At 40.4% G+C, this 14705-nt stretch overlaps 1 protein-coding gene across 1 annotated transcript in view; it reads left to right on the plus strand.

The window, feature by feature from the left end:
- Nucleotides 1-14705, plus strand: part of PPM1H (protein phosphatase, Mg2+/Mn2+ dependent 1H) — a 130033-nt gene that overhangs the window by 78761 nt on the left and 36567 nt on the right. Inside the window, exon 5 of the mRNA XM_058022256.1 lies at nucleotides 9617-9701. Coding sequence (XP_057878239.1) covers nucleotides 9617-9701 — 85 coding nt within the window. The remainder of the gene's footprint in view (nucleotides 1-9616; nucleotides 9702-14705) is intronic.

The raw sequence follows: 14705 nt of genomic DNA on the forward strand, positions 1-14705 counted from the left end.
TTGATCATTTCAGGGCAACAGATGATCTAAGTCTGGTTTGCTCACAGGTCTGTGTAGTGAGGAGAGACTGAATTCAAAGCAAGGCAAGTCTCTGCCGTGTACATTCTCCGTCCCTGCAGCTTGATAGGTGGAGAGGTCAGATCCTGACTAGCCCAATATGTTGGAAAGGATTAGCCATGTTCAGGAGACATGGCCATGTCCTCTCTCTCTGTTCCTCCTCTCTCTTTTCATTAGAAGCATGATCTGCAGGCCTGCAGGGAGCCCTTCTCCCCTTTTCCTGCCTGGTCTCCTTCCAGGGAGAAGCAGGAGCACAAGATTCATTGGAATAACAGCAACATCAGATACTGCAGGATTTTGTGCTGGGTAAAGCTTTTGAAGGCACTTCAAGAAACACTTAAGGTGAGGTGTGAAGAGAAGGTATTGGATCATAAAGAAGTCCTTTCACTCAAAGGACAGTGCTATGGAAGAGCATTTTCTAGTGAATGGCAAGTTCCAGGTTACTGACATGTCATATCCAGCACTGACTTGGCAGAAATTATTAATTTGGTGGTAAGTGTTTGCAGGCTTTGAAGACAAAACAAATGTCCAACTTCTTTTGCAAGCTCTTGTTTTTCCTGGGAGAGCCTTAGCAGTGCCTATGGCAATTAGCAAATTATTGAAGCCGTTGTAAACATTTTTAGAGAGGGGTACATTCAGTTAAATCTTTGGTCCTTATCACACAGGCATTATCTTATGCTCCAGATAATGAGGAAGGAGAAGATTTTTGGCTATTCGAGTAATACCAGTAAACTGTAAAGCCACAGTTCATTGGTATTGGTTACCAGAAATAAAGAATTTTATTAACTTTAATTCTCATGGGTTTTCAACCTTTAAAAATAAAAAGAAAGAAAAAATCTCCAACAAACTCCAAACCAACTGTCTTTTAAATCTGTGCCTTTGTAGCTGACCATAGGGACATGCAAGTTCTTCACTGCAGTGTTGCAGGGCCAGGACCAAGGTGTGAAAATCAGACTGAGTACCATGGTTCTCTAGCTCCCATCTGTACTGAGGGAGGAGGAGCAGAGGGAGCACCCAAGGCTTGCTTGGTGTATGTTTCAGTGTCTGCTGTGGTCCTTACTATGTTGAAAAGCTTTTCAAGTGACCTGAATTCAACAAACTGCAGGCAGCCCAGGCTGTTCAGTCTCAGCAGCAGCTATGCAGTGCTGCTTGAGCCCTGCTCCTGGGACTTTTGGTGGTGGCTCTGGTCACTTCTGTGTGGGTGAATGAAGCTGGGCTTTGGTAAAAATTCACCCACGAGGAGTGAGCAGAGAGCATGAGTTGCAATCTGCTTTTACATCTCAGTCCAGCTTTTTCCAGTATCATCCTGCAACTGGTATCGAGTTAAGCAGAAAAGCTGAGATCAAAGTAGACATGCCTTTAGGTGCTAAAGCCATTCTTTTTGTCAATGGAAAGACAGTGAAGAGCAGAGAGAGAAAAAATCCTTGTTACTTCCATCTTACATGGACAGCCAGACCCCAGCCATATTACTGGCAAAATAAACACTGACTTGCACAGCAATGCCTTCATCCACTAAACCCAGGTTTAGTTGCCATAGTAACTTGTCTTGGAGATGAATGTGATATCCTGGACAGCAGGGAAAAAGACTTTGATTCCACAGATACTGGTCCTGAGGCTCAGAGCTGGTCATAGAGATGTGATTGCATTTCTGTGTTCATTTCCCTGGCATGGCCTGAGTAATTGGTGACGTGTTGTTCAGCCATGTTACAGAAACGTGGTGGTCTGTCATCAGTGCAGCCTTGTACTTAGCTGTGTTCAGATGAAGAATACACTGAAATCATCGGGGCAAAATGAATCCTAAGAGAGCAGTAAACCCCCAGCCTAAGGGTATTGGAGCCAGTGGTGGGCAGATTTTGTGTGCTAGCAGTGTCATATAAACTGGTTTGTAATAGCTTTCTAGCTGCCAGCTGAAGCCCTTTCTGAAAGATTGATGTGTTGAGATTTAAACCATCAGGAAAGTAATTAATTACACAGCGTTTGTTTAGTTCATTCACATTTGGGTTAGTACCACTGGAGCTGGAGTAGACATTACTAGAAGTGTGTCAACCCACGACAAAGTGTATAGGTAAATTTACAAAGTCACTACTTGTTCAATAGCAAAATTTTCTTTCCTGGTTAATTAAACAAGAACATTGCTTACAGACAGCCAGTGCCATCACATTAGTGGGAGGGTGGGCATAACAAAAAATGTAGAATTAGCCCTAAAATAAAACACAGTTAATAAAGTGAACTGCTAATAATTGCTCCATGCTTTGGTTTCATTAGCCAAGCAATACACTTGAGGATCTAAAGGAGAGCAGGGAATTCACTCATGGTAGAGTCTCATGGGAGTGGAGCTGCAACCCACTGAAGAGGCACTGACAGCTAGAAGTATACTGCTCCAGGGGTCAAAAATGATGGAGCAGCGTGTCTTCTCCAAGCTATCTCCTCTGTGGACAGCTTGCAAGCTCAGCATTACATTTAATTTTAAACTGTAGAGTAGTGATGCAGAAACAACAGAGGTAATTTAGTTCCATTGTCTGTGACAGCCAGGTGCTTCTCATTGTTAGATGCAATATAGGGCAGACTGCCAACAGTAGAAAATCCTTTTAACTGCTGCTTACTAAGTTGTTGTGAATACATGAGATGGAATACCAGATCAGTTCTAAAAATTCTGATTTCTCTTATTCTTGGTGGCAGTAAGAAAAATCCTGACTGACTCAGGTGCTATTGAACATGAGAAATAAGCCCTTCCATGGAAATCTGTGTTATTCTGCTTACAGAAACTATTTGCCTATTTGTGGTGCTGTATTAAAAATAATACAATTAATTCAGTAAAATCAGACCACCAGCATCGTGGCTTTAGAGTGTTTCAGCAGCCTCGTTGTGTCTAGAGGCCTTCTCCAAAGGAATCACTAAGTAAGCACTAGAAAAATAAATATGAATGAGTCAGGTAATTGGAAACAGCATAAAGCTCTGCATGTGTGTGTACAGGAACAGCTCATGTGCTTGCAAGTGCCTCTGAAAGACAACTTTCAGGAGGGTTTTCAGGGTCTGGATTACATAATTTCTTTCTCTGCTTCTTTTCAAAGGCAGGAGGAGGTTCTCATCTTGCCACAGGAGAGGTGTGGCATGCTTGGCTCCATGCTGTGGCAAAGACGTGAAGAAAGGACCTTGAAGGAAATTCTTGGGAATGCCAGTCAGAGTCCTGGTGGAGAAAGGGCTGTGCTTGGCAGTTGTGCTGCTGAGATACTAACCCTTGGAGCAGCTGGGGTGGCTGGCAGTCTGCAAAAAGCCTTAGTAGAAGTTTGGGAGTGATCTTCATTGTTCTGGCAGGAAATGCCAGAGCACGCTCCTGTAGGAAATTACTTTTGCAATACTTCACCAAGGCAAGTTCTCACACCTTTTTTTGGCTTGAGGGAGCTGAAGTTCCCCCAAGTGATGAATGAAAGTGTCTGAGCAGCCTGCTATAACCCACAATGTAACATGAAACTACATTGTCGCAGGAAGAGCCACAAGCAGACTGAGTGTACTCCTGCTTAACGTTGACTTTGTTTGGCTGAAAGAAAAATGATCCAGTGTTTCTATCCTGTGACAACATTTCTGTGAACAGGCTCATGTTTGTGCTGAAAAATACAAAGAAATCAGGGTGGCACAACTGTTGAGTGGCAGTAAATGGAAAATGAGGATAAGAGACCATTTTCAGTGGCTCTCCTCCTTCCCCGGTTTGTTGATTGTTTTCTTCTTGATAGTGATGCCAAGTAAGAGTTGAGGCATTATCTTAGGTATGACATGTGGGAGGCACAGAGTCTTCTCCCAGTGTAATAAAATAGTGCATTTTTTCCACTGGTATTGCTGAGGGTTGCTGCTTCCACCTGAGGTTTATGGTGATGGATATGTCATCACTGGAAGCTGTTTTATTGCCAGCTAAATGTTATATAATAGTTTGTTCCAGTATCCCCCACGTTGTTAGTGAATACATGGGATGGAATATGAGATCAGTTCCATACTTATTGCCAGTGCAGTGAGGTGTTTGTACACCTGGTTTCTAAAGAAACTGAGAAATGGGATTGGGTGGGACTAAGTGAGAGTAATTCAGTTTGAAGAAGTAAAATCAAGGTGCCAATGCTGAATGTATTAAAAGTCATCAGTAATCATAATGGCTGTAAGTTCCAATACGTCATTTACAGAAGAGAAAAACATTTCTCATTTTAATTGTGTTATAGTCATTGTCTTTCACTTCTTAGCAATTAGGAAAATGCAAAGAATTTAAAAAAGCACAACTGGTTTGAAGCTTAGCAACCATTAGCATTGATCTTCCCTGGCTTGTTTAAATATATGCATTTAGCTACCAAAATAAACAAGTACCATATAGACTGATTTCATAGTTCTAGGATTTACTTTCTTTTTTCCACAGCTATCTTGTGACACACCTAATTAAAATCTACTGCTTAGTTCCCCTTTGAATATAATAAAACCCTGCCTTATTCTTTCTGTCAGTTTAATCCCTCTTTCTTTTTCATTGACACATTTCTAATACCTTTGCAGACAGGCCAGACACTTCTGCCTCATCTGTACTGAATTCACATGCTTAACACCTTTTGACAAAATGGAAATGGCCTCCCTGTGGCTTGGAATTGATATACACTATCAAAAAGGGTTTTCTGAATGGTCTTTCTCTGTCACCTTTACCAGATTTTTATCCTGTGTTGTAGAAATGTGCAGTTTAATGTTGCGTTTCAAATCATTTTTGCCTGAAAAAGTGTGTAATGGAATCAGGGTGTCCCCTGAATACTCCTAACAGTTGGAGATGTCTCTCTGTTTTGAGCAGCAGAATCCCAATAGACCTGTGACAGCAGTGGAATTACACTCTTGACCTTGTTCACTAAAGTGTTGCTTTGTCTGTATGATGAAATGAGAGTAACCAACAAGAGCTTCCTCTGAAATGTGTGAGTTTCCTCTGTAGATTTCTCATAAGAAACAGAAACGATACTGTGCAATTTTCAGCTGGTTGTGTTTTTCATGAAAGATAAAACAAACAAACAAATAAACCCTAAATCCTGCTTGATTCAAGGAGAGCTGGTAGTTGTTAGCCATATTAAAAATGCAAAAGCAGTTGATATATCAATATTTTCCTTAGGCCAGTGTTGTTGCTACACCCTGAGCATTACAACAGCAGTACAGTGCAGTGGCAGATTTTTATCCTGTTGTTGCTTCATTCTCCATGGATTTTAAATCAAATGTATACTAAGGCACCAAATACAATTTCTAAGTATTGAATCTGAATATAGAAAAAACCCATACACCTAATGTTCGATGTGAATTTAGGTGATCGTTATGGACTACACAGTGTGTCAATCCAAAAGATAAGTACACTGTATTCTGCAGATGCACATGCAGCCTTTTAAGCTCCTGGTGTTTCTTTTCATTTGCCTGTGACTGAGCAGACATAGACAGCTGTAGGATTTGCCATGACTGCCAGTCCTGCCTTGTGCATTGAGCCACTGGCACATCTCTTGCTCTCCATTTACTTATTCATGGTCTGGCTTCTCTCTGGAGCAGAAGAACTCAAGAGGCCAGAAAAGATACAAAATCAGGTTTTTGTTTCTTCCATTTTAGGCCACTTCAGCTGTGTTGTGGGGAGATTTTTCTCCAAAATATTCCTGTTTACTGCGAATATCCCAGCTCTGGGATAGTGAACATACTTTCATTGTCATGCAGAGCACGTGAAATGCAATGGCAGGTACAATCCTGTAGTTCCTGTGGGTGAGGAGTTAGGGTTTGAAAGAGAGGAAAGGACTCAGGAAAGTCTAGTTTGTTTTTAGAAGAGATCAGAATAAGTAACTTACTGGCCTCTGTGGCCTCAAGACTTCAGAGCAGTTTCTTACCCTCTCCACACAGCATTGTCTACAGTATCAGAGCATGAAAGGCAATGCACTGAGGAGGCCGCAGATCTGTGACTCCTGATTTCCAATCCTGCCAAAAAAAGCTTTTGTTTTTTTAATTACTCTTTCATTGGTGATATAAATTAATGATTGGTATGGGTCTGAAGCAACCTTGTCATCAGAGAATATTTGGTTAGTGTTGACATACTTGTTTCTCTGCAAACATGAATCATCCATCTGCCTTTGGCAGGCTCGCCCTGTGGCTCTGCTATAATGTGCTTCACCAGTGTGGTGGAAATTAAAATGTCACTATTAAACATGGCAAAATCAGATGCTGTCTGGGAACCGCGTCTATTCAAGGAGTTCTTGCTTCCTATGTAGTTATTTCTGACAGTTTAATGGGACAGCTGTATTCTGGCATAAAACAATACGTTCATATATCCTCAATACATGGGGAGTTAAATGCTTTCAGAATACTATTTCCTTGCATACATGAGTGTTTCATGCATGGCAGAAGCAGTAATGCTCATGTAACACCATGTTGCTGCTTAGGCCATTAGGAAGTGTAAAATCAAAATTAATTGTCCTGCAGGACCATATAGAGTGGGTCTCTAAAAGCAGTTGCTGGAGCTGTTTGCAGCTGCTGCATCAGCCAGGCTCCTTCCTCGTGAGCAGTTATTGACTCTGGGCTATTGAATTCAGGGCTCTGGAGGTTGCTCGGTGGAAAAAGCCTTCAGTTGCTGCTTGGCAGCTCTGTCACTGCAAGGTCATGGAAAGGGCACGTCACTCTCCAAAGCCAATTAGGGCCTTATTCGGCACCTTTTCAATCACAGGGGAAAACCCCACTGGGCAGGGTGGCTCCCAGGCCAGGCTTTTGCACCCAGTCTCCTCAGTGAGACTGCCAACAAATGTGTCCCTTTTTGTCACTTGAGCCATCAGAAATGCACTTTGCTGTCATGAAAGAGCTAAGCAGTTGGGGCAGAAAGATAAAGAGCCCAGTACCGGCTTATAAGCTCACCACAGTTGAATTTGGACCAGTGCCTTGTACATATATGTCTGTGTGCCTCCCTTTACTCATATCTAGAGCTGTCTCATTCCTCAGATCAAATCATTTGACTCTTATGAACAGCTGTAACTTGCAAGTTGAATAAAGTCCAACTGCTGAAAACATTAATGAAAAACATAAAACTCTCTTTTACCGCGTATCAACAGTACTGCTTTAATTCCACCCACTCTGAAGATTTTTTTGTGTATGTGCTAGGTTGTGCTTTTCATCTCAGGTGGCTGCCAATTCTGGTGAAAATAAGTTGAGCTGTGAAAGGTTGACCCACTCGCCTCTGAATTGCTTTTTATATGATGTGAGTCCCTCAGGGCCCAATTCTACCCACAGAAGTGAGAATGACAGCTATCAAAATATATACGAGGCATGTCAATGTGCACAAAGAAAAAGGTGAACCCCAGACTGGTCTGAGTGGCCTTTAAAATATGGATTTCCTGTGAAATGGTGACTAAAGAATAATTAGAAAATTAGCCTGATGTACTAGCAGTTATATCAATGTGTGGTTTTATATTAACTCTTTCAGACAAGCAAAAGATCAGAAAATCCCTTATGACTTGCTTAAACTAATGTATAAAATTTGGTTTAGAGTCTGATCAGCTTCTTTCATCAGTCTGGTCTAGACTATTGCCAGAGTACATACTCTGTACTAAACCTACAGACCCCTTAGGTGGAGGCCTACTCCACCTGAATCAAATAACTTTTTAATAAGTTGTATAAAATGTTCCCTGTCTGAGTAAATGAATCTCATTCAAAGATGAATACCTTAGGAACTGCAAAAATAAAAGCAAAAGTGTTGTTGCAGAAGAGAGATGTTAGATTTCTTAATTCATATTTAAATTACTGTCTCAGAAATGCAAAAGAAAAATTTTCAGCAAACTTTTATTATTTTTGATTGGCTAGGCATTTTTGTAAGTCTGTACTCAGATTCCCTAAAGGAGGAAAAAAATATGTCAAAAATTATGCACAAATTTTTTTTAGGAAATTAAGCACATGCAACTACCATGTCTATCCCAAATACACAATATTGGTTTTAATTAAGGGCCAGGGGGAACCTTCAGTATGTAGGATGCACTCTTGCTGCCTCTAATTTCTACACAGGATTATTTGCAAGGAAGTGAAGAGCAGTAAGAAATGAAGTCCAAGAGCAGTAAATTTGTTACCTTTCAAAGCAAAGCTGTTTGTTTTCCCGTCGTTGCCAGAGCTTCTTCCCACATCTGCCATCGTACCATCCTGAACCTGTCTGCTCTTTACCACATGAATCTCAGGAATGTGAACAGTTCATTTAATCATAGATAATGCTGCTGTCTTTTGCATACTAGCAGTAGTAGATGACAATTTGGAGGCAATTTTAGTCCAGTGACCAATCCACAAGACTTGGAAATCTGTCCAATGCCACTAGTTTTAGAATTCAGGTTTGTACCTGAGTTGGTTTTCTCAAGATGCCTGTGTTTTGAATTTAGAGGTTTAAGTTCTCAGTCTTTGTGTGCCTACCATATTTGTTGGTTGCATTCCAGTGGCATCAGAACAGCTGGCACAGAGGCAATGACAGCAAATCGAGCAAATGATCAAGGGAAGTAAGCTAGCTCATGCATAGGACATCAGTGGGGTGAAAATATCACAGAAATGGGAACATTTAAAACATAGAGAAACTGGAATCCAAGTGGCAAATACTTCTTTTAGCTACGCCAAATTCTGTCTATGTTCAAGAGGAGAGCTGTTATCTAAACACTGAATTAATCTACTGATGGCTGAGAAACAGTTCCACAGCAGGCATTAAAGTCTTTGGGATGATAGATAGTTTATCAAAAGTGCCAGGCATTGCTCTACTTACAGAGCTGCCTAAATAAAGGAAAGATAAAGGATCATAGTTCTGTGAGTGGATACATGAATGCAGAATGTAGTAGAAATATTAGGTGAATTCTTCCCTCCTTCCAGCCAGTGGCATTACACCAAGGAAAGATTGGACCATTTTGTGTGCAACACATCAGATTGTTAAGAGGCAACAGGCAAGTGTTTGAGAAAATTTTCTCTCTGCGATTTGCAGAACTCTGCAATGTGGATGAAATCTCCTGTCTAATCTACAGTCATACCATTACCTGCCATCTTTCAGCAGGTAACTAGTTAAATTTGTGCTAAACAGGATTTGCTTTACTATTTCCATTTAATGTTGGAAGAAATGTTCTGACACGACATATGACCAATTAATGATTGGAAAGTGCTTGGATGAGTCATTTGAAGCCAGTAGTTTAGACAGTGTCAGCCACAACTGTTATTAAAACCTGCAAAGAGTTGTTCTACAATCAGTGATTCTGCAGCATCTCCTCTGGGTGTCTGCATTTCACTTAATAAAGATACCCTGTAGACATCAATTGAAATAACTCTTGCCTTTGTTGCTTGGATGTTTTTGTGGGCTCTAAAATGAACTCAGCTTATAGAAGTATACTTTGTTACCCAGCCTAAAGGATGCAGGGCAGGAATTATCCTGGTCTGCTGACAACCTCAGTAGAAAAGAAATGGCTTTATTTGACTGTAATTCGGAAGAGAATAAGAGTGTGACTGTACCCTGTGGTTTTCTGGGGTTTTTTACCTTTTTTTTTTTTTTTTCTGTGCTGATGATGTTTTATTACTTTTACAGAGCTATAATAATCCGAAATGGTGAAGTCATTCCAATGTCTTCAGAATTCACTCCAGAGACTGAACGCCAGCGACTTCAGTATCTGGTAAGAGACCTGAGGACCAAATCAGGTGCTGCTGATGACAAGCATTGCCCAGTAATGTCAAAGGCTTAGAGAAATGCTGCTGAGTTGCTGTGGCTCAGTGAAGGATGATGTGTCCACTGAACACCAGTGACTGATCACGTGTGTCTTTAAGCCATCAGCCGATGTGGAGAAAATCCTGGTGGTGCAAATCTCAATGAAAGGAGTATTACCTCTTCAGCAAAGGCCATCAATTAGCGTGGCTAATTGTGTACATTGTTCAGCTGCAGATCCTTCGGCAGCACACTGGTGTTGGATTTTGAGAACTCAGACACAGAGTTTATGAGCCACGCATGTATTTCAATCCATCCCAGTGCTTGCTGTGTGACAGTATGAAATACCACAGACCGCTCGTTGTATGTGAGTGATATTGCAGAGTTCAATTAATTTACTCAAACAGTATGCCAGTAGTATCTCCATCAGGAGAAAGATATCCAACTTAGAGGTGATCTCAGTGAACATTAGTAGCTGCAGCATAGGATGGGTGATCAAACATTAGTTTTATTTACTGTAGCAGCACCCATAAAGCTGGGACAGGGTGACTAGCTAGGGGACACATGGGATGCTTTATAGACCAAGCTGTGTTAGCTGATAAGCTGCCTGAGGGATAGAAGTTAAAATGTATAGTGTTATTTTTCATACAAACCATCCTGTTACTTTTTAAGGTTTTCTTCGATGAACAGATCAGTTGGTTGAAGTCGATTAGTTGTTTGTCAGAATGTAATTTCTAACATGGCTGAGAGATTTCCTTTGTGCTTCCTCTGTTTCTTTTAGAAATTTAAGCATCAGCCAAGGTGGGGTCACTCTCAGCCTTGCCTGACTTAAGGTGGACAGGCCAAGGTTAGTGATGTTCCCAGGTCTTAAGGTGTTTTTTATTTTCAGCCTAGTTTCCACTGTGGCTTGAAACTAGACAACATCCCAGTGTTTGAAAGGTGGAGGTGGAAGGTTTTAAAGAAAAAATTGTGTTTCCTCAATTGTCACATTTAATTTTTTTTCAGTCAGATTCATTGGCTTGAAGCTGAAAATTTCAGAGGAAATACTGCTTTGGGACTATTCATATTCAGAGAACCAAATGGAAAAGAGGCCTAATAAATATTTACAATTCAGTTACATTTAAAATAATTTGTTTGCCTCTAAAATAAAAGGTATCTTTAGCATCTAGGGAGTCTGCTACTTCTGTAGGAAATATGAGATAAAACATTGCCTACAAGGGTTTTTGTTTTCTCTTTTGATGTCCTTTCTGGCTTAAATTTGAAACGTGTTGCTGATCTGAAAAGCATTTCTGCTGTTTCCTGTGGAAAATTCCTTTACCTTTGTTTGTCTATTTTAATTCTGTATGTAACAAATATGCCAGGTCTATGGGTATCATGTTCAAAGAGAATACATGCAAGACAGCAAGAGCGTGAAACAAAATTACAGATAATTTCAAACACAACATTCCCTAAGTAAGATTTTTACTCTTGTGTTTAAAAAAAGAAAAATAAAAAGATGACTTCAAACTTCTTGCAAAGTTGGCATAAGCATTACACTCCAAAGTTTGCATCTATCTTGCTGATTAGATCCCAATTAATCCTCTTATCACTTGTCTGTCCCCAGGTTCTATTAGTCTGTGTTTCTACCATCAACATCTCTTGTCTCTGGTTCTGTCTGAAAGTTATTTACTTGGAGTCTATTTTCTTATTTGCAGTTAAAACTGAGTTTCTTTGTTTCAAATATGTTGTGCTTCAAATGTGTTCTTCCTGCACAATAGGAAGAAAATCCATAATCACTTTAGCATTAATATTTTACTTGGTAAATGCAGAGATCCTGTTCACTATGAGGAAATTACTGTAGAAGCAAAGGGAGGGTATGGATTTACAGCCTCCAGGCTGTTCCCTGTGCAGCAGACACTTTTGGTGCTGTCAGAATGAAGGAGCTTCCATCTGCCTAAATTTAGTGCCTGTTGATTCCTTCAGTCACATGAGATGTTCTTTTAGGCCCTGTTTTCTGAGCCCTAATTTCTATGTGGAAAGAAGTCCATGGGATAATGAGTTGTTCAGGTCATGTGAGTATCTTATATGAAGTCCTCCAATCTAGTCTTAGACAAAACTGTGCTTCAGCTAATACTGATTGAGTAACTAAGAGGGGAGGGAAGCAAATGGAAGCAAAAGGACTTGCCTGTCCTGGCAAGTTTATTTCCATGCATCCAAGAATTACCTTGGCAGTAGGCCTCTGGCATGGACATCTGAAAATAGCAAGTTGTCTGTCCATTCATTCTGACTTTGAAGCAGCTCTGAGTCTGGTCATCACTCCATATGAGGGCAGTGATGGGGCAGCACCCAGCTGCAGACTTCAGGCTGGCTATATGATAGAGACAGACTTCTGTGTCAGGCAGCTTGTGAGAGTATTGCAGAAGGCAATCAATCATTCAGTCAGAGAGCACTTCTTAAGTTGTAAAATTTGAAAGCTTTGCACCAGTATTCCCTTGATCCTTCAGTTTCTGTAGAGGTTCAGTGCACCATGTTGCTTCCCTTCCACTGGTGGGCATTCCAACACCTCCTTCTGAATTTGTGTAGCAAATTCTGTAGCAGGAGACTTCCACACATCTCTTGGGAAAAGTCCTGACTTCCTGTATCAGTGTATCTTGAAGGAAAAAAAAAATCCAGTATTTACTGGGAACTGCTCTGGTAGATTCAGCAGTTGTGTGGGCAGCGACAGCCAGAAGCAATTTTTCTTTCATCTTCTGAGGAGACTATTAATTTCAGTCATGATAGTCTAAATTGCAACAGTAAATAGGATAGATTTTGTTACTTATTCCCTTGGAAAATGTGTTTAAAATGAATGGTGAATTGAGTGTACTGCAGATGGGTGTATTTCTTTTAGTTACTGAAATTTACACTTTCAAGATGTCATGTGAAGTCAATGTGGTGTTTGTAGCATCTTCATGTGTGCAGCCAAACAGCTCTTCTGAAGTTCACCAGAAATGGTAGACCACTTCCACCAGTGCAAGTGTCACTGCTAGTAGAGACTGGGGGGCCACCAGTGACAGTGACTATGGGTGCTCTTTGTGTTTGCCATCATTCAAGCAAAGGTTCATGAGCCCAGATAGTCATGGGCTCAAAGGGGATCTATTCTTATTTGTTGCTCAGGTGAGGATAATAGTGACACTAGTATTCACCTGCTGCAGGACGCTTGCAGAACCTGAGCCTGAAGAAAATGAACCTAGATCTGCTAAATATCCAGTCAGCACTTCAATTGCAAGTCAGTCAAGATGTAATTCCCTTACAGTTTTGGCTCCCTGAATTACTTCAGCCGTTTGACACAGGGGATGATGCTGTGGTAAAGGAGATGTGTGGTTCCATGGAAGGGGTCCTGGCCTTTCACAAGATGAGAGAGATGGATTTGGATTTCCAATCAAGAGATGGATTTGGCTTCTAGTCTTCTCCTTCCTTTTGCCACCACATCCTTTAATCTCTCTTTGTTTTAAATGTGTCCCTATGATAATGGCTGAGTTATTTGTAAAACTTCCAGGTGCGCTGGGCTGTGCATGCTGCTGTGAGCAGTAGTCCCATGTAGTGGAATATTGGTTTGGAGAAAAGGGCATAATATAATAAAAGTTATAAGATAATAGCTGAAGTAGGGGAAAGCAGCAAATCTGAAAATAGCATAGAGTGCTGTGAAATCACTAGTGCCAGCAACTTTCCAGGGCAGTGCCTACTGAAGGAGTGGAAAAGGCAGTGGCAGGGCTTACTGAGTTGCAGATAAGATACATGCAGTGTTTCCTGCCACCTAATTAACTGGCATGCTAGTGTGTAAGTCTAGGTTTATCTTAATTTCATGTTTGCTTTTCTAATCACCAGGAAACACAGCAGGAAGTAAATGCAACCATGACTAATATTTCTTTGACTGAACTTCATTTTAAACAACTAATTTTGAATGCAATGCATCCATCCACAAATCACACCATAAAATGGCAGAGTACCAAAAACACACAATGCAGACTATGCCAGATTTATGCTGAAAAGCTCCAACAGTTTCTGAAAGAGAAAATATGACAAATGTTCCAGTTCCATAACACAGAATAACAATGTTGTCTGAAAATACCTCATAAGGATACAGGAAGTGTTTGGTAGCCACACTATTTGTTAAATTTCAGGTTCTCTGAGTGGTGTTTCTGATCTGAGGTTCCTGCAAATTGAGACTAAACAAATTAAAAAATGGAATTGTAAAAAATGGAAGTGTGTCATCAAAGGTGAAATTCTGGTAGTTAGTTCACTTATCTTTTTTGTTGTTGTTTGATCACTTGAGGGGATTTCATGGTTCTGCATGTCTATCTGTTTGAAAGTTCTGTAGATTTTTAAAGTGTTGCTTTTTGTTTATTTTCTGCTTCTGCTGCCCAGCATGGTTTTCTTGAGATGGGGAGAAGAGCCCTGCCTTGTACATGGAGAACAGTTCTCAACAAACCCAACTGGAAGTTGCAACTGAGTTTTGTAGTAGAACATTCTTCTCTCTGTAGAATTACCAGTGAAACATCAAAATTGACAGTTTAAAAATGGTAAAAATTATGGAAAATTAAATAAATAAAGCAAAGCACAACAAAAATCCCCATTTCTTCACATAAGAATTCAGATCTCAGACACCAGAAGCTTCCAAATTGCTCTTTTCCCTCGGTTTCACTGACGCCAAAAATATTAGAATCAAGTTAAGATCCCTGGATTGTAAATCAAGCATTGAGGCTTGGCTGCGGAAGAGGTCTTATTTGAACATTAGCAGTCCACTGGTAACTGTGCCAGCTTTATTAATCTTATTTCAGTTATGACCTCAGACTTTCCATCTGAGTAAATCTTTATGCAATGCAGTCTCTCCTGGTTGCTTTACCTTTTCATTAAAGAAAATTCTTGGTTTTAAGTGAAAAAAGGATAAAAGCCTGTAATATTTTTCTTCTGAACCTCTTATTCAGACTAGTAATCTCACAATCAAATGAAGGTT

This window comes from Melospiza georgiana, chromosome 4 (assembly GCF_028018845.1).
Source record: "Melospiza georgiana isolate bMelGeo1 chromosome 4, bMelGeo1.pri, whole genome shotgun sequence".
Taxonomy (NCBI): Eukaryota; Metazoa; Chordata; class Aves; order Passeriformes; family Passerellidae; genus Melospiza; species Melospiza georgiana.